A 20,281-nucleotide genomic window follows, 5' to 3' on the forward strand; every position below is an offset into this window, starting at 1 on the left:
ATTAATAAGCGGTAGTGTACTTTTAAATGTAAATGACACTATATTTTCTTAGAAATTGCTTCAGTTCAACTAAAATCTATTTAATTTTTATTAACATATTAACTTCTTTAGATTTCAGTACCAAAAAAATACAGAGTTTTGATGTCCGCTTTTTTGCGCGATGTAGACTACAACAATCCAGATCTAGACGTATATACATTCATTCAAAGTAACCGTGTACCACCTTATGCAGTGATTATTGCTGTGGGCATACTAGAGACAATACATATTAGTGATAAGACCGAAGTATTTGCCGAAAGCAAATTTATTAACGAATATATAGATTATACTTCTTATTCGGACGGGATTGAAACCATGTTGCAAGTTGCCGAAAGTCTGTGTGGACCTTATATGTGGGGTAAAATATTGACTAGTTTTTTTTTTTATTATTTATTTAAATTGAAAAAAATTTTAATTTAAAAAAATTTTTTTTAAATTATTTTGATATGTTTATTTTTTATGTTATATTATTATTATTATTATTATAAATTTTTGTTTTTGTGCATTATCAATCTTTTTTGTTTATTGTTATTCCATTTAAAATAATATATATATTTAGGTAAATACGATATATGCGTGCTTCCTCCAAGTATCGCCCATTTCAAAATAGAATGTCCATGCGTGACATTTATTTCGCCAACTATACTTAACGGAGATCGTACTCTTATCAGTAAATTCGCTTTGAACATCTCACAGTGCTGGGCAGGAAATTTAGTTACATGTTCGAATTATGAGCATTTGTGGCTGAATAGGAGTTTCAGCATTTTTATTGGCAGGAAAATTTATTGCCGAATGTTGCAAAACTGTGAAGTCATGCAGTCTTATTTCGACAGGAGAGGAATCCGTGACCTGAAGAATATGGTAAAGTACTTTGATTAGATAAAAGAATTAAATGAAGTAATAAATAATATTAATAATTGACAATATTTTACTTTGTATACGCAATAAACACAAACACAAACCCATTTCTTGAATTCTTTATAGTGTGATATTTTCTGAAATTATATTACAGATTGAAAAATTCAGAATTGAGGACATGCTAAATTGTTTATTACCCAATTTGACGAATACGTCGCCCCATGAAGCTACTAAATATGTGCCTTATGAAAAGGGGTGCATGCTCTTAGGTTATTTAGAGAATATATTAGGAGGACCTTCAGAATTCGAACCATTCCTTAGATCTTACTTTATAAAATTTAAGTACGAAAGTATAAACACTAAGAATTGGAAGGACTACTTATATGAATATTTTTCGAACAAAAAGAAGGTAACATCTCTTATATACATACAAACTACAATTTTACCAGTATTCATATATTTTTAGCATTAGAAATAATGACTTCTATGTTATTTTCAGTTATTAGATGATGTTGCATGGGACGAGTGGTTCGACACTGTCCCTTCCCCACCTGCCTTACCGAAACATACCGCATTTGAAATAAATATTGCCAATTTAACGGTAAAATGGGTCAACTGGGATTATAAACTTCCTAATATACCACCTCTCTTAATTGATGAAAAGTCCCCTAGTGACTTACAAATAATGATATTACTATACTATCTAGATCATTGTTATAAGAATCTGACCATAAGAAAACTGGAAGCTATTTTTTATCGTTACGCTCTTGATTCCAAAAATTGTGAAATACAGTAAATATGCATATCTTTATTCAGACTGATTCACAATTGTTCAAGGCGCATTATAAAGCGCATATATTTTGCAGGTTTCTTTGGTTGAAATTGTGTATCAAAGTTCGATGGGACGAGAAAGTTGAATCAGCATTGAACTTTGCCGTTGAATATTGTTCGCCAAATTATGCATGTCCTATATTTGAACATTTGATCGAATGGGAAGAAATGCGTGAACAAGCGATCGAAACATATAATCGCAATAAAGGAAAGATGTTGTATAAAACCCAGGAAAAATTAGACTTTATTATAGAGCTATTTGCATAATTATTTTTTTTACAATTAATCAAATTTTTTTCTCATAAGGTAAGCCATTAGTAACTGTAATTTAATATAATTTGTTTATTATAAAAGTTTATTATAAAAGAACTTTTTTAAATATAAGAGCTTTTTCTATAATCAAATCATCTTTTATCTTTCGTAAACAAATCTTTCTTTTGAATATAGAACCTCATCGGAAATACAATGCATCTGAATTTTCTATACAATCGCGACGGAATGTATATGTATTATATATCAATTAACAAATACAAAATGGATGGTAGTGACTGTACGACTGTTGCGGAAATATGTAATTAATTTTATGTGATATAGAGATAATAATAAAATAATAAAATATTTGCACTATATATGTGAGTGATGCCTCGTTGTCTTCCTTGCTCCTTCTCTCTTTTTCCCTCTCTCTCTCTCTCTCTCTCTCTCTCTCTCTCTCTCTCTCTCTCTCTCTCTCTCTCTCTTTCTTTCTTTTTTTCCTTCTTCTCTTCTCATTTTTTCACCTATACTTTATTCGTTGTTTTTTTATAACTTGTTTATAAATTCTTATTTACAATTTACAATCCTAATTTCGAATCTGAATATATCTTAATTCTAAAAAAATATCTAATGGATATATGTCCTTTCGTGGTATCTTTACGATATACTAAACTAATTAAAATATTGAGATATATTAACTAATTAAGATATATTTTCCGAATAACTAGCGGGGATATCTACCAGACATATGCATATTATCCATATATTCATGTCCACCAAAAAATTACCAAAGGTATTTATTATATATCTATACTTATCTGTATACTTATCTCCGTAGAATTGACCGAAGATATTTAATGAATATCTATGTATATAAGTATTAATTAAGTCTATCTATATATAGTATTTTTAATAATAATAAATAAGTACAATTTGAGATCCAGCAGCGCCAAATTCTTTTGGTTATAACAGTTTTTTAGAAATAAATCTTATGAAATTTATGTGCCAGATTATGATATTATAAAACTTTTGTAAGATTTTATTTGACGATATTATAACATTTATATTAAAGCATACTAAATTAAATTTTACAGAATCTACTTGGCATTAAGTCTTTCATATAAAATTCTTTATACACACGATAAAAGGATTTTTTCACTTGTGTGTAAAAGCATATGATGCGTGTAATTATAATGTCACTTTTTATTTTTTTTAATTTTCTATTACGAGAAGACGAACAAAACGTGTTACGTGAAGAATCAAGCGGAAGAACGGGCGCGATAATATATGTGCTTTTGTAATTAATTCTAAAAAAAATTAATATTTTTAAAAAGTAATTTTTTATTTGTTAATAAAACTATTATATGTTTAACCTTTCACTAAAATAACAAATTAATTTGTTATGAGTCTTTTTGTAACATGCTGCAAAAGGTATGATTTAGGCAACCGGTCGCCTAAATAGTGTCTGTGGATTTTTTTAAATTCTATTTCCTTGAAAGTATATCAAATTTCAAATTTATAAGTAAAAATAATTAAAGATTAATGAAAGATATAAGATTAATGAAAGGAATCACTAACTAATTTCTTTAATTTTAATAAAACTTTCTGGAGATGCATATAAACAATATTTATAACAATCTTACTAAAAGTTAAACATTATTTAGTTATTAATTTTTACACGTATGTAGCTGCTATCAGTCTTATAAAAAAAAACCATTTTTAACATAAAGACACAAAATAATATCGTTAAAATTATATTTTTTCCTATTCTTTTTTTTTCATATCTCAATCTGTTAATTCAAGTCATGTAGACTCCATAAAAAGATTAATAAAATGTATAAATATGTATAGGGGAGAGGGAGGCACTGTAGGACACTTTTTTTTTAAGTTTATATCTTTTTCAATTTTTTAGAAATTGGTTCTTTGACTCAATTATAAGTTAATTTGGTTGTTAATGCTCAATATAAAACGTATGGTAAAACAAATACATTTAAGAGTATAGTCCGTTGTTTCTACCTTTTAAAAAAATGTTCTTTCCGTCCTAATCTGCCTCCCTGGAAGTTTAGGACGCCGCTGGGGCAGTTTAGGACTGTTAATAAAAAACCAAGATAATTCTAGTCTTCTTATTTTATTTATTAAAAGTAATAAATCTCTTGCTAGGCAACATCTTACAAACCTCTTTTAATATATTTTTAATGTATTAAAAAAATTTATTAAAAATTAATAATATATTTTTTTCTTTAACAATACAGTAGGTAATTTGTAGTAGGCAATCAAATAAACATAAGTATTTACCTATTGGAACCTTAATTAAGGCAAGAATTAGTCTCACAAATTTCTCTTTCAAATTTCTCTCTCTTTCTCTCAAATTTCTCTGTGTTCAATACTACCCCAACCCTAACTTGAAAAAAGAAAACGTAATATTTCACACCAACTCTTTTATTATGTTGTTGTATTTCGTTTATTACAACGCAAAACATATAATCATAACCAGAACATACAAGTGAATTTCCTTTTGAGCAATAGTTTAATATAAAAATACTTACATTTGCGAGCCAAAATAATTACAACAGCCAGCAAAAATCACTAACAGCTTGTAGATTAGTTTGACAGCTAACAGCGCGGAAGTTCTCATGTGAAGTTTATCTATTGACCGGTTGCCAACCGAAAAATGCGTTTAACATGAAAAAAAAGTGACAAATTTGTTCTTTATTCGAGATGTCCTAAACTGCCTCAGTCCTAAAGTGCCTGCTTCTCCCCTACCTATAATTTCTGAAAGTTAAATATTATTTCTTTTTTATATCAAACTTTGTATCAAATATCATAATATATATCATATTACGATTATCCGGATAGCCAAATCTATCGAGAACAGATTTTGAAAGTGTTTGCTGCAAATTTTGTCGATAGAATTTTGTCGATAAAAGCAGAATGACAGGTGGACTGCAGGAATTGAATAAAATCTATTGCTTCGTAATCATTTACCCAGTAAGTAAACTGCCCGTGGTGTGACAATAACAGATTGGTATAGCAGATTTGTTCAGATATTGCAACACAAATCCAGGTATGTCATCTGTATACGCATTAAACTTGTATTTTGCTGGTAGAACCTGTCGTATAATCTGACAACAGGACACGTAATTACGGAACTTTTCGGAATGGATTTTGATCGAAAAATTGTTCAGTTATTTCCTAGATTTCTATTGTGTTTTCTAAGAAAAATAATTCCGATCGGAATCCATTTCGAATAGTTTCATAATACGAGCCCAGATTGTTGGCAGAAACCGAGCAGAATCTGTCATTTCATAAAACATATTTCCCATAGGTACATGAAAATATTTTATATTTTCCATAATTTAAATGAAATATATTAAATGAATATATTAGAGGAAAGAAAGAATTGTACAAAAGGTGAGGCACCAACTAGATTGCTATTACAATGCCCACTAGACAAAAAAGATTTGTTCAACAAAAAATGACTTTTTTCAAACACAAAAACGAGGATAATTGTTTCCTCAAGTACAATATATAAAACTCATAATGATATCATGATGACGTCATCATGACTTTATTCATTAAAATCACTTGAAAATCACTCGTGCAAGCATTGATTGGACGAGAAGAAGCTTGTTTCACGTATCGATCACTATAACTTATCATCAACAAAACTCATCAAACAATTCTTTTCCGTAAAGGAATCTTTTTTCGTAAGACCGGAAACAATTACGTTTTAGTCGGAGTGCTTTTTATAATATAAACTCGAAAAATAACTATTTCCCTTTGGTGACATTTTGTACTGATTACATTATTGCTGCGAGTTACCTTATACAATTAATATCACAAAGATTGGAAGCGATAAACAGACAACACGCTGGAGGCAGATGGAATCGACGCGGAAGTTGTTCGAAGCCGATTTTATGCGAGTTGAGCTTGTCGAGCTTTACGGCTATATGATCGTATAACACAGCACGTGTGTACGAATGATTAAAGAGTAAGATTGATATTTGTAATATTATACACAGACTCACACACGAGGTGTTACAATTTGTGTGCTTAAGAAGGCGACATATGCAAATCTTGCCATTTTTTAAACGCATGTTATAAACAGAATCGATGTGCCAATATTCAATGCCAATTTGAACACTTTCCACGTACTTCTACTACACCAAAATTGCTTGTATAACGATACGATGCAATGAAAGCAATGCTTACTTTATAGAACGCAAGAAAAATTCACGTCGGTCGGCACAATGGTAACACGCGAAAAGGCAAGGAAAATGTCATAAAAATTATATTGCAAGTGCGACGGTGGAATACGTAAAATTTCGCAGCTGCACTTTTTCACACGCAAAATACAGACTCTGACTTTCTTGCATCTTGCAATTTCTTGATTCACTATCATTGTCTCTAATTGTGCTTTCGATAATTACATAGGGAAGAGATCCGTGAGAACGATGAAAGCTGACGAAATCCTAAAACCATACGTTCCGAAGCTATATCACAGGAGACAATCTGCGAGCTATACATCGTGTCAACGTAATAGCATTCGTCACGAATATTAAATATTTCACGTGCGGCAATAATCGACCATTGGACCGATTGCCTCTTCATTGGATCCGTTTTTTCGCGAGCTATACACTTCCGGCTAAAAGTTTGAGATTGCATATAAAATGTAAAAATATATATTCCGGCAAAACACTATTTAAAAATCCGATTCGGCTCTTACTCAACAATTTTTTTCTTAATTTGAAAGTAAATAATTATTATTATATAGCACAGTTGTGGTATTGTTTAATTTCAAGAAAATGTATTATGGTCGAAATTACGGTAAAGTATTTTTTTCCAAAACTGAGCTGTAACTATTTTAAAAAAAGAATCTTCTGCCAGAAAAAAAAACTTGTATCCAGATTTCTAGAATATCTTATAGAATATCTAAATTAGTAAAAAAAAGTGATTAAATGTATATAAGAGTGACTACATCAACGAAAAAAGTCTAGTGCTTTTTAGTATTTAATACCTTTTTATCTTGTAAGAAATATTTCTTGTAGAACTATCAAATATTTTATATCATTTTTCATGTCATTATAAAACAACGGATAAAATAATAAAAATGTGTTAAATTATAATGCATAAATTTGATTTCATTTCATATAGTAGAACTTTCAATTGATGGTCTCAAACTTTTAGCCGACAGTATACAACGCATCAATGTAGCGTCCGTCACGAATGATAAATATTTTATATGCGGTAATAGTCGATTCATTGCGCCGATTTCCCCTTCATTACGTCTTTATTTTTCCAGATTATAAGCGGCTTTGTCACGGATGGAAGTATCGAATCCGGCTATATACGCAAAAAAGATTACGGTGTACGCGGCAGATAATCGGTCGACAATGCCGAAGGGATCTATTTGCAATCGTTCAGCGAATAAAAAACCGAATGGAATGTTCTTCATCGTTCTGTGCATCCTTGCAATATCGCTCGACACTGCATCCTCTCGTCGGATAGACAACGTGATCCTACAATTTATCGCCGATGCGACGCCCATTTTATTCTCGCCGTCGAGGATATCTTTACATACGTGCATCAGCTGTGGCAAGATTTTCGAATTCACATTTCGAGACTCTTAAAAAATACGACAATTAAAAAAAATAAATAAATAAAATGTAAATTATGAAGTAAACTTTAAGAATAAAGAGAAAGAGAGGGAGAGAGATTTTTTTTAAATCTCAATTTAGAACATCATATAAACTAATCACATTACCATAAACTTCGTTATATCCTGGAATAGAATATGTCGCGATATCGCTATAAAATTATAATAATTTTATTCAAGAAAGCGAATAAAAATATTGAAAGAATTTTAATTGATTCTTTTCTTCCTTTCTTTCAGATGACACGATTAGATTATCGAGAGAAATGTCAAACTACCGTTTGATTCATGGCATCCATAATTTCGTCGAGGATCTCGAAGAGAGAATTTACGACAATTTAGAACATCGGAATCTTTACATGCTGGACCTGGACTGCGATTACGCCATCGATATTTTACGACAGGTACTGAACGTCTGTCTGGGAGCACAAATACAATCTCTATGAAGGTGGTACAAGTTGTACGCACAACACTTTAAAAAATAAAAATTTCACTAACAGTCCTATTTGCATCCACAATATTCTTATAATTCCTGATGAATTTTAGAAATAATTCCATTGATATATTATATCGTTTAAAAAAACATCTAAAAAACATGTATTGATTTCTCGTGGCATTTTTCATGTTTCAGAAAAACTATAAAATTAACTATAAAATTTTATAATTCTCGAAAATTTCTGTAGTTTCTGATATGTTTTATATACAATAGTTAAGTATATAATTACTCAAGTATATAAATTTTTAATCTCAACACTGACACCGCATTTACAAGATGCGCTGAGACTAAAAATTTATTTTAAAATACTTTTTCAAATATAAACCGTCATTATTTTAAATATAAACAAATTTATATTTACTATTTAAAAAACCTATTTTAAAAAACCATCAAGAACTATAAAACTGTTGTGGATGCAAATAGAACTCTTGATGATAAAACTTGTGATTAAAGTAAGGCGCCAATTTCACAGACACACAAATAGACGTTGACTCTCGGATTAAAAGGATCGAAAAAGTAAAGGCAGTGCGACTCTCCACCTCATCACTCACTGTTTATATTTATATTTATATATATCGACGTTAAAAATTTTGCCTGAGACCTACAATATTCACTCGCGGTTGCCCAATGAATTTGGATTACAGTCCATCGTCAATTAAAAAATGTCTTTAACGTTCCTAAACTAATGGTATATAAGAGTTACAGGGAGTTCTTTCGTCATCCGTTTAAACTAATTAATTATTAGGTATGTATCTGACATTGTGCAATAGGCGCATTCGAAGAGAATGTTCATCGCCCCAACGAAGTGGCTACTTCTTCAAGATCGAAGAACGATAATCGATAACACCAACATAACTTCCACGTATGACAACTCGATACTGGACGTCTTTGAGGATCTAGCTGTCTATCCTGACAGTGACGTGGTCCTCGCTCGAAGATTCGACAGTGACTTTCTTCATCTGATGTCCGTGTACAGACCGAGTCCACAACGATCAGTGACATGGGAGAATCGCGGGAATTGGACAATCAAGAACGGTTTACGAATGAGTACTTTCGACGCGTCTCCGACACGGAGAAGGAATCTTCAACAGACGGCTCTTAAATCCTGTCTCGTGGTACGTATTTTGAACATGTATTCGTCCACCGTGCAAAGAATTGCATTTATTGTACACTGAAAAAAAAATTTGTTAATCCTAAAAATTTATATTTAGTCCGATACGATCAACTAAACATTTTAGTTAGATAACTTAAGCCTTTCGGTACGGAACGACCGAGACGCGAACGGCCCTCCAGTGACCGAAGCGTTGATCCGCCGATATACGCGATTCGACCGAGAGAGCTAGGCACTCGACGTTCAACGCCTTCAATTATTATATGAAATAAAACTCAATAACAAAAACAATTTAAAAAATTTATTAACATAAACATTTCAAGTTGCTCGGCCGCAGTTAGTAGCATGTGGACAGTGACTATAGAGACTGCTCGGCCGCAGTGAGAGCAGCATGTATAGACAGTGACTATAGTCACTGTTCGGCCGCAGCGAGCAGTATAATGGACAGTGACTGTAATCACTCTCCGTACTGAAAGGATTAATAAATTGTTGAAACAATCAATATTTAGTTAACTAACTAACATGTATAGTTGAACGTATCGGACTAAATATTTTTTCGGATTAACAATTTTTTTTAAGTGTATCAGTGATACATAACCAAAGATATTCTCTTTACAAGTATTTAATACATGTGCATTTACTATTATTTCATTCTAATAAGAAAGTAGAAAAGATAAAAACGCCGCAAATGTAACTCAGACTTTAGGTATTTGAAACTCTGCGCAGAGATACATTTTTTTCATCTTTGCAGATGACAAATCCTGACACGATCAATCACTTGACTGATTTTATGTATAAATTAGTAAATCCTATGGCGGAGATTAATTATGTCTGGGTACACCATTTAGTGAACCGCATGAACGCAACGTGAGTCTTGCTCTCCTGACGATAAAACATATCAATATCGTTAAGATCTTTATGAAGTATATTTAACGACAATAAAACCGAGTTTCTTAATTATCTTGCGAATCTAACAATCATAGACTACGTTTACACGGACCGATTTACACCGAAGCTATAACATCGATGTTATAACTACTGACGTTAGATGCCGTGTAAACACTCTTTTACGACAAAGTTATTACATCGATGTAGTAACTCAAAGTCGTTTGGTGAAGATGCTTAGAGTTACTACATCGACGTAAAAAGGACGTGTAAACGGTCGCATAAATGCAAATCTTAAAAGGATAAAGCTGTAAAACAAAACATAAAATCATTTATTAGACGAGCTTAGTGATCGGACAATTATACCTATAGATGACAAATAAACGATTACAAAAATCAGTTTTCATAATTAGATGTATAAATGAAGCTGATTACTTAATTATATAAGCATGTGCCATGCATTTTATTAACAAAAATAAAGCGTACGATGCGACCTTATCGAACTCGAACGCGAAAAAATACCGTCACAATTGTTCGACTATCTTCTTTAAAAACGTTTCTACACTTTTGACCGATACATGAAATAATTTACGTCGTGAGAATCGAATAATTCATTATGTAAAGTAAATAAAGTAAAGTAATTCTTTATGTAAAGTAACGAGACATGAATCTTGGAAATCAGTGTATATTGCAATTTGATGTTCTTATACGGTAGGGTAAAGTTCAATATTGTAAACAACTTTGGAAGCAACAACAATGGAACCTGGGACGGGATGATCGGGATGCTACAGCGACGCGAGATCGATATTGGCTTCACTGCGTTTTTGCTGCCCGATCGCCTGACTGTAGTGCAATTCATTCAACTGTACATACGCTCTAGGTAAAATTGCATCTAAAATCCAATCAGTCAAATATTCAGTTACTTTTACGTTTTACGTACGCAACATGCATGCATTATCATGAATAAGTAAAAAAGATCTTTTCTAAAATTGAAAATATTGAAATCTCCTTGACATCAAATTTATCTCTTATACATATAATTCTTCCGTTACTGTGTTCTCATCCATACTTTCTCCCTTTCCATGAAATTGTCCATCAAAATATGAATAACTTTATTTATTTTCAATGAATGCAGTCTCGGTAATTCTTTACAGACATACGCAAAAAACTCAAGTTATCGAGTAAGAATGTAAAAAAGACATTTTTAAGACTGTGTTTTCGCACAATAATCCCATTCCAATCTTTGTTTTAAATAAAATTTTCGTTAACAATTTAAAAAAATTTATTTTATAATTTATTTTGTGAATATTTTTAAACTCTTATAATTTAAAAATAGTGCTTTGTTTAAATACATTTGCGTACGTGGGTAACAATAATGATGGAGCCATAATAGCCATATAAATAATCGATTTTTTTATTAAGCAAATGTAGATAAAAAAAATATCTTGCAACGAGCGCACAGAAATTTAAGTTAACTGATGGTATTATCGGCAACGTAAGATATTATTAATAAATAATCTTAATAAATTGTCTTCTCTGAATTGATAATAATAGAGATAATTAATCCTTCATTTCTAAAGTACAGATATTTAATTAGCATACAGTCTTAATTACGCTATTTGATGTCTATGACATTAGATTTTATATACAAAATTAATATGTATTTTATTAATAACATCATATTGTTTAATATCATTCCCATCGTACCTCCATTTATTCTTAAATCTATATCTTCTATCCTTTCTATCACATTTATATTTCTTATTACTATTGTGTCAGAGAGATCTATTACTAATATTTTGTCATAATACATCAAATTTTGAATAGTGTGTGTTTCGTATTTCGACGGCCGCTACTGTCGACCATGAAAAATATCTTCACCTTGCCCTTTCAACGAAATGTCTGGATTGCGACTGCTATATTTCTTGTTCTCGTCTTCTGCTTGTTATACATATCTATGAAATGGGAACATTATCGAGGCACTTCGAAAAGATCGACAGCTTACTGGAATCAATTGAAAGTCAGCGAACCAACGGCTGTCGATGGTCTTCTCGTCCTTTTAGGCGCATTTGCGCAACAAGGTAGAATTTACTAACCTAAGAGCTTTGCAATTTTCACCTTGTAAATAAAAATATATCAAAAAGTAAACTCATAAAATACAGTAAAAGTTTCCTACTTTGGAATCGTCGAAATCGAGTTACTTTCCTATTCTGGAATCTTTTCTCAATGTCCACTCTTATTTCGATACGCAAAATCAAACTTTTGTACTTTCTGTTTTCCACCTTCTTTCTCATTGATGATTACATGATTATGTGGCAAATATGGACAAAAAAAGAAATTTAGAAAAAAGAAATATTTAAATTTACACCGAGAGAATTATTTTAGAAGAAAAATAGTTATATCTCCAGAATGTATGAGCCCAAAATAGAGAGAATTTTATTGCTTCTGTATATTCGTAGGATATTCGTATGAGCCATACAGAATCTCATCTCGCATCGTCACTCTTATGTTATTGCTGACCTCACTGAGCCTTTATGCGGCTTATACGGCAAATATTGTGGCTCTTTTGCAGTCTACCACGGACTCAATCAAAACCCTTTCCGATCTCCTATACAGTCCGTTAATTCTCGGAGGACAGAACGTAACGTACAACCGATATCTTATGAAGGTAGATAAAAGTTAATAAATAAAAGTGTATTAATCTTGAAACAAAGAATTAAATGACAAAAGATTATAGATAGAAATAATATTCTTTCTGTTGGAATATAGAATTTTCAAGGTTCTGTCAGAAAGGCGATTCTGCAGAAAATCGAAAGTAAATCGAACTGGATGAGCCTGGAGGAAGGGGTACGCCGCATGGGAAGCGAGCCTTTCGCGTTTCATGGTTCACGAAACTTGATATACAGCGTTATACAGAGCACGTATCAGGAAGAGAAGAAGTGTGGTCTAACTGAGATCGATTATGTGATCGCAATAAACCCGCTTCTTACAATACCAAAGCAATCGCCTTATTCGGAGATAATAAAAAATGGGTAAGTTATCAACTTGTCGCATACTCAAATATGAATTAATTTAAGCAAATTAAGGTTTAACGTGAAAATCTTTTGTCAGAAAACGCGTAGTGCCTCGTATCAAATAGGGGAACTGTGCCTACACAGTAAAAAATTTTGTGTCAATGGAAGTCCACTCTCAATTTTGTGTTAAAATAACTCATTCATCGTGTTATTTTTGACATTTAGAAATGTTATATCGACATTTATAACATTTCTAAATGTCAAAAATAACACGATGAATGAGTTATTTTAACACAAAATTGAGAGTGGACTTCCATTGACACAAAATTTTTTACTGTGTAATATCGCTCTTTTTCCTAATTCCGCACCTTATGATATTGAGACTGTTACGTGTTGTGTTGCATTCTGTCAGTGAGCAGTGAAAGCTGTTGGAACAACACCGTTTTGGACGATCTTTTGTTTTATTTCAATTAGAATTATATAAAAAGTGGCATGGCAGTTCATAGTTTTAACGGTTTCGAAATTTCGCAGGAGGTGTATCTTTCGTTATTAATACAGCAAAAAAGATATGTACTAAGAACGAATTTCTGTCATGAAAACATGTGATATTGTGTCTAATTTTATTCCTAAATTAGAGATATTCGTTGCCAACCATTATTGTGATGCTTTAATCGGTTACGTTTCTTCCTTGTAATGTTCCTAATTTCTCCCTCCAGGAATGTTCATTATACCGCCCATTTTTCCTAACTGGTTTGCCTCTAGAATACCTCTGACGCTCCCTCAGCCTCCTGTCCAATGAGTAACAATATCTTTTTCCGAGAGTAAATCCAGGCAGGATGCTGACCACATCATCCCACCTTATAGCTCGTGAAACCCCATAAGCTTTCTTAATTGTTAAAAGGGGATATCTTTACCAACTTTATGTGCCTTATTTTGAGTTGTTTATTTTTAATAAAAATATGTAAGGGCGCGATGTTAGAAACACTTTTTTTTATGTCGTCAAATGCTACTTTTTTGTTTTCCTTTAGAAAAGATAGTTAAAGTAAATTTTGAACACATTCATGCCATGGAGATCATATTACGATAATCATAGAATAAAATAATGCGGTTTAGTTATATTCTTATAGTTTTCAGTCAAGATTTTGGTTTTTAAAAATGGGGTGCGATATTAGGCACAGTTCCCCTATGTACAGACGGCGTCATTAATGCCTTCCACCTGAAGGCATAGTACATGTAACGTGCACTATAGAAATCCCCAGAACACAGCTAGGAAGGCATTAATGACGCCGTCTGTACAACCTCAAGGCCATATAATCGAGAATATGACGTTAAAAAGTTGACAATTTAAGACGTTACATTCATAAAATTACTCTTTTCGTTGAAAAGAAAGACTTCGTTTACGAAATTATTAAGAATAAAAAAATATATATATATATACACGAGGAACATATTTTCTAGAAAATAAACATTATCTACAAAAAGCACTTGCATTGATGTTCTCATACATGACGTTCATGATTTTTTAATATTAACTTTGCAATTGTCTTCAAGAGTAATTTTATTTAAAAATTAAGTTTGAAGAAAATTGCATGTATAAAATATTAAAATAAGTGCGGCATATGTATAATAGTACTCGAAGGAAATATTTTCAGAGCTTTAAAACTGCGAGAATATGGACTCATGTATCGCGACGAGTATCGTTTGTACACAAGAAAGCCGACGTGCTCGAGTCAGACTAGCTTCATCAACATCGGTTTCACGGAATGCTACTTCGCGATAGTCGCAATGGGCTACGGAACGCTACTTAGCGTAATCGTGTTTGCACTCGAGTTGTTGTGGCACAAAAGGTAATATTTAAGAAAAATTCTCTTCTACACACGCGACGCGTCATTAATATCCTACATTTCCTTTTACAGGCAAAGTACGAATATGATAGAAGAGACAGTACCAACTGTGGCAGAAGAAACAGATCTTGGAACCGCCAAATACATGACTAGACTATTGCGAAAATTCACTCAGCGGAATTAAAAAGAACTGAAAAACTTTCTAAATTCCTGCTGATGCGTCAATCAAATTAGCTTGATCACTCTGCACATTATTTCCGCGATCTTAACGAAGGAAAGTCTATAGTCAATATTAATTTAGCACACACGTTAATAGCGTATGGTAATTAGTAGTAGAAATTGATAGTAAGAGGCATGTACGTAATTCTACTTGTTGGAAAGAAAGTTGGTCCCGTAAAGTTCGTTTAACGCGTGCAACGTATCGTCCTATCTGTCCTATCTTAACTTCGAAGGAAACTCCCGTCTCGCAATGCGATACGCCGAAGTCGATTAATAAAGATAATCTTCTTGTAATCATCTAACTTTTAATAAAGATTATTACATATACACATATAGTACATATTATGGAATTCTTTTCTAAATAAACATATAAATTGTATATTGTATGGATAATTTTTTATAAGAAAAAATCCTAATCAAAGACCATGTTTATTTGTGATGAAAAACTATAATGACATATTTAAAACACAATGTAATTATGTTTAAGAAAATTACAAAATACAAAATATTTCATTAATATATTTTAAGTTTAATTACGCGCTACGTTTTTGCTTATATTCTGCTTTGCGTAACAAATCCCTACATCTACATTCTTCAATAGTTTTATTTCAATTGCGTCGTGTATTTGAAACACTATATACAAATAACTCCCGTATAAACATTTATGTTAATATTTCTGAATCCCCAAAGAGCAGATGGAAACCTATTATTCCGACTGTTGTCATTTGAAAATCGAATATATATACCGTAGTGACATCTGCTAACAAGATATCATACCAATTTACGCGATGAAGAAAATGCAATTATGCGCGAATATGTGAAGCTACAGTTTACAGCCTGTCTACAATATACTGATAAACGTAACAAACATAATAATCGCGAAACAATAATTTTCACATGTTACGACACTTTCAATCAAATAATACATTATTGTATATATGTTTTGTCTTGTGTAATAAAAACTACAAAGATGGACTTTGTGTTTTAAACATATATTTTCATAAAACCTTTTCCCGTCCAAAAGTGAGTCTTTATAATAACGTTTGACTATAACAAATGTTAGCCTATCAAACTAAATTATATACATATAATGTAAATTATTAAATAATTATTATATAAATTATATTATACTAAATTATATTTAACATCTATGATAAAAAAGACCAATTAAATTTCTTATATTTAAAGCTATTATAAATCCCAAATGTAGGTAGCAAATTATTTGCAACCATTAACTATTCTTAAGCAATTACATTTTTTTTAATTCTAAGATTTTAAAGCTATTAAAAATTCCAAGCAAATTTAGAGGGTCACTGAATTTGCGGAAATTGAATATTTAAGCAGTTATATATAATTCTTCAAAATGTCACAGATTTTGACTCTATTAAAGCAAGCCACTGAAATTGCACAAATTGAATATTTTTAAGCAGTTATAATTCTTTAAAACGTTAAAGATTTTGAAAATATTATAAATTTTAAGTCAAAACAATTTAGCAGGCCACTGAATTTGAATATTTTTATAATTCTTCAAAATGTCAGAAATATTGAAGATATTAAAAGTAATAAGCCAAGAAAATTTTGTAGAACGGAATTTATGAGAATTGAATATTTTTAAGCAATTATAATTCTTTATATTAAAGACCTATTTTGATACCTACAAGAATTATACGTCATATGTCTCTATACAGTTATTCACTGATGCAACGTGTAATACGCAAATATATTTCTTCGATATCCGCAATACTTAATGCGATAATGCGGTGTTACACCGCGATTTCGTTATGCATCTTTGATTAGCCTTAGCTTCGAGAAGGCGACTGTGTTGTGGCCGCGCGATGTCATAGCAACCACCCGCGTGTAAACCCCCGGCGTCAGTTGCAATTTACCCTCGCCCGCGTCGCAATGCCGCCGAATTCTTAAAGCGTTCCGGAAATGTCGCTGTTCAAGACGAAAGAATGGTGGAGAACGCAGTGCGGAGTGAACGAGTCTTTCGACAGACAGAGCTTGCTGGTCACGCCGTTTTTCGGTGCCGACCGGAAGGACGTCGTCGTCGTCGGCAGCCACAGCGGCTACCTCCGGATATATAGCCCGTCCTCGCAGTGGATAGACGAGACCAAGTCGCCGAGCGGCTACAAGTCCTCAGACCTGGTCGTCGAGGCGCAAATCGGCGACTGTATCGTCGACACGAAGGCGGGAAAATTCGTCTCGTAAGTGAGACCGCGAGGTTTGCGAAGTGAAAGGATTATTGACGTCGCGAAGAATATTGCACGTTTTTAACTCTGGAACGCGGGACCTCGTAATGAAGATTTGCGAAAGACGGAATAACAGGAAAATAATTTCAATGCGTTAAAACCAATTATGATGGAAGACAATCAATTTTAGCTTAAACTGCAGAAATTATCTCGAAAATGAAATAAAAACTGATTGTCAATAAAAAAATACAACGAAGAAAGGGAATAACGAAGTATAAATTGTCGTAGAACTCTGCAAAGATTCGTCTTATGTGCATTCTAAAATTACTACTGTTACTTACTGTTTCAAGTCCGACAAATAACACAAGTCAACATGAATTTTGTGTTTGAAATTAGGGTATGCAATTACGATAGGTTTATCGACAGTCATCCGAAAAAAATTTATATTTCATAAAAAAGTTTGCTTTTGTAGCCAAGAGAACGTTTGTACGATATTTTAAAAAATCTATGATTTTAATTTTTATCTCATGTTAAAAAACCAAAACAAATATATTTGTATATTATTTTTATTAACTTTAACTATTATATTAGCTTACAAAATAATGGAAAAAAGTTCAAAAGTGAACCCTGTTATTCTTTCTTTTATGTTCATGAGTACTTTCTCTTATTAAACCCCAAATATCTATATTTTATTTCATTATTTTGTAATCTAATATAATAGTTAAAGTTAATAAAAATAATATACATGAGTACTTTCTCTTATTAAACCCCAAATATAGATATTTGGGGTATATAGATATTTGGGGTTTAATAAGAGAAAGTACTCATGTATATTATTTTTATTAACTTTAACTATTATATTAGATTACAAAATAATGGAAAAAAGTTCAAAAGTGAACCCTGTTACTCTTTCTTTTATGTTCTATATATAGCTATATTTAGGGTTTAATAAGAGAAAGTACTCATAAACATAAAAGAAAGAGTAACAGGGTTCACTTTTGAACTTTTTTCCATTATTTTGTAAGCTAATATAATAGTTAAAGTTAATAAAAATAATATACAAATATATTTGTTTTGGTTTTTTAACAGATAAAAATTAAAATCATAGATTTTTTTAAAATATCGTACAAACGTTCTCCTGGCTACAAAAGCAAACTTTTTTATGAAATATAAATTTTTTTCGGATGATAACCGACTGTCGATAAACCTATCGTAATTGCATACCCTAACAAACGCAAAATTCATGTTGACTTGTGTTAGTTACTGTTTCTATAAAAAAGCAAAAATCTGTATTATTAGTATTACCACTACAAAAACAAACTTTAAAGGGGATATTGATATTTTTCCTTTATTTTGGTGCATGATGAATAAGAAAATCATGAAATAAATCCAAGGACAAGAAAAAAATTTTTTTTGTAGAGTTGTGTAATCGGCGCGCAGTTTATTAAGTTAGAATATATGTATATTGTATATGTATAATATATGTATATACATTGTAATTCGTTACTTCTGTAACTATTAATTTCTTTACTTGCGCACCACGTACCGCGCCTGACTCGTATAGCTGTTTATTAATTTGCTAAAATTACTAATTTAATATATACATATCTTTGAATGATAAGTGACTACGCTATTTGTATATAATTGTGAATAAAATCAGATAAATTAAATAAAATGTAGACGTGAAAAATAAACATGAATAAATCTCTATTAATGCCTCGCGGAGTGTTATAAAAATTTTAAGTCATTAATAAAATTATCTTTCTAAAGTCATCTTTAATTAAATAAATGCACTTTGCAACATCGCTTACTTAAATATGTTATATATCTCTGTCGATATCGATCACATCGGCACTGATCTGTTTCAGAGGCTCGCAAGATACTCGACTCGCAATACTGACATCAAAGAAACTCGTCATTTACAGCATAATTTTGAGCCAGGGCTCCGTTGAGCATGGTTTGTACCACAATATATTATACTGAACTGTAAAATAACAAATTAGAATGTACCTGAACTCATTTGTATTTTTATAACTTTCTAACTTTTTTGTTCTTCAATTTCTTTATTTAATTTTATAAGTCTTTTCCTTACGTTGATATTAATAAACTATATACGTTTTAAAACGCGACGTGCTTAATAAACAAACCGTTCTTCTATCGGCCTTAACTTGAAGACACAAATACGCACGTTACATATTGCATTTAACGAAAGCAGAAACCAAGCGGTATCGCTGCAGGAAATCGCCGTGGCGATTTTTCTATTCTTTTAATTGGACTCCAGAATCACAATGCGCCGCGTGTTATCGGAATATTAATTTTAGTGTCGTGACAATAACATTAATCGCGCGATGGAACAGCCTTCAGGAGAGATGGGCAGCGCGGCCATAACGGCTAACAAGATCGAGCGATCGTGAGGGCCCGCGTGCGCAGGTCCGATTGGAATTCTCGCGAGAAACCTGACTTAAGAATGGTCCGCTAATTAGATTTTGCAATCTCAACAAACAAGTCTGCAGATATGTCGAGCATTGCATATTATACATTTTCATTTCGTTGCATACCTCGTAATCACCTTATTAATATCTCTTGTTATTGGGTAGAACAACGTATGTTACGACTACTAATACCGCTGTCATTATTACAGACACTATATCATTTTTGTTGTCCTCATTATCGTTGTATTATTATCATCGCTGTTATTATATAATTCTTAAGTTTGATGTGTAATTTATATATTTGGGTAGTGAGAGAACGTGTAATTATTTTTCATTCTTGAAGAAGCCTTGAGGGCCTGAAAACGGCAATCCCATAGACCCGTCTTCCGAGAGCCGGTCTCGGCCGCGGATAGATAAAATGACCGCGAGCAGTGCGCCGCTAACGAGCACCACGA

At 31.9% G+C, this 20,281-nt stretch overlaps 4 protein-coding genes across 6 annotated transcripts in view; 3 read left to right on the top strand and 1 right to left on the bottom strand.

The window, feature by feature from the left end:
• Positions 1-3,665, top strand: part of LOC139775279 (leukotriene A-4 hydrolase-like) — a 5,663-nt gene extending 1,998 nt beyond the window's left edge. For both annotated transcript variants that reach the window (XM_071711152.1, XM_071711153.1), the window contains 6 exons: positions 112-397; positions 599-900; positions 1,052-1,306; positions 1,397-1,689; positions 1,764-2,034; positions 2,176-3,665. In XM_071711152.1, the coding sequence (XP_071567253.1) occupies positions 112-397; positions 599-900; positions 1,052-1,306; positions 1,397-1,689; positions 1,764-1,995 (1,368 nt within the window). In that variant the 3' untranslated portion in view covers positions 1,996-2,034; positions 2,176-3,665. The remainder of the gene's footprint in view (positions 1-111; positions 398-598; positions 901-1,051; positions 1,307-1,396; positions 1,690-1,763; positions 2,035-2,175) is intronic.
• Positions 1-20,281, bottom strand: part of LOC139775281 (dynactin subunit 5-like) — a 26,640-nt gene that overhangs the window by 3,886 nt on the left and 2,473 nt on the right. The gene's annotated exons all lie outside the window — the stretch shown is intronic.
• On the top strand, positions 6,072-16,177 carry LOC139775282 (glutamate receptor ionotropic, kainate 4-like). The gene is made up of 10 exons (XM_071711158.1): positions 6,072-7,575; positions 7,874-8,037; positions 8,900-9,244; positions 9,992-10,107; positions 10,841-11,005; positions 11,953-12,206; positions 12,585-12,793; positions 12,895-13,157; positions 14,792-14,986; positions 15,056-16,177. Exons 1-10 carry the CDS (start codon positions 7,305-7,307, stop codon positions 15,165-15,167), a joined length of 2,094 nt encoding a protein of 697 aa, XP_071567259.1. The 5' UTR covers positions 6,072-7,304; the 3' UTR covers positions 15,168-16,177.
• The window catches only part of LOC139775276 (protein PTHB1), a 25,089-nt gene continuing 21,936 nt past the window's right edge, over positions 17,129-20,281 (top strand). The window contains exons 1-2 of the mRNA XM_071711147.1: positions 17,129-17,409; positions 19,263-19,351. Of these exons, the coding sequence (XP_071567248.1) occupies positions 17,135-17,409; positions 19,263-19,351 (364 nt within the window). The 5' untranslated portion in view covers positions 17,129-17,134. The remainder of the gene's footprint in view (positions 17,410-19,262; positions 19,352-20,281) is intronic.

Source organism: Temnothorax nylanderi, unplaced genomic scaffold (genome assembly GCF_030848795.1).
Source record: "Temnothorax nylanderi isolate EJ_2023f unplaced genomic scaffold, tnyl_v1.0 TNYL_tig0095_pilon, whole genome shotgun sequence".
NCBI classification, from domain to species: domain Eukaryota; kingdom Metazoa; phylum Arthropoda; class Insecta; order Hymenoptera; family Formicidae; genus Temnothorax; species Temnothorax nylanderi.

Bases quoted from the DNA above. Each gene is read 5' to 3' on its own strand.
- LOC139775282 (XM_071711158.1), top strand. From the start codon at position 7,305: ATGGAAGTATCGAATCCGGCTATATACGCAAAAAAGATTACGGTGTAC. The intron at 10,108-10,840 runs GTGAGTCTTGCT...CTTATACGGTAG, and splicing joins GTGAACCGCATGAACGCAAC to GGTAAAGTTCAATATTGTAA. The intron at 12,207-12,584 runs GTAGAATTTACT...GTATATTCGTAG, and splicing joins AGGCGCATTTGCGCAACAAG to GATATTCGTATGAGCCATAC.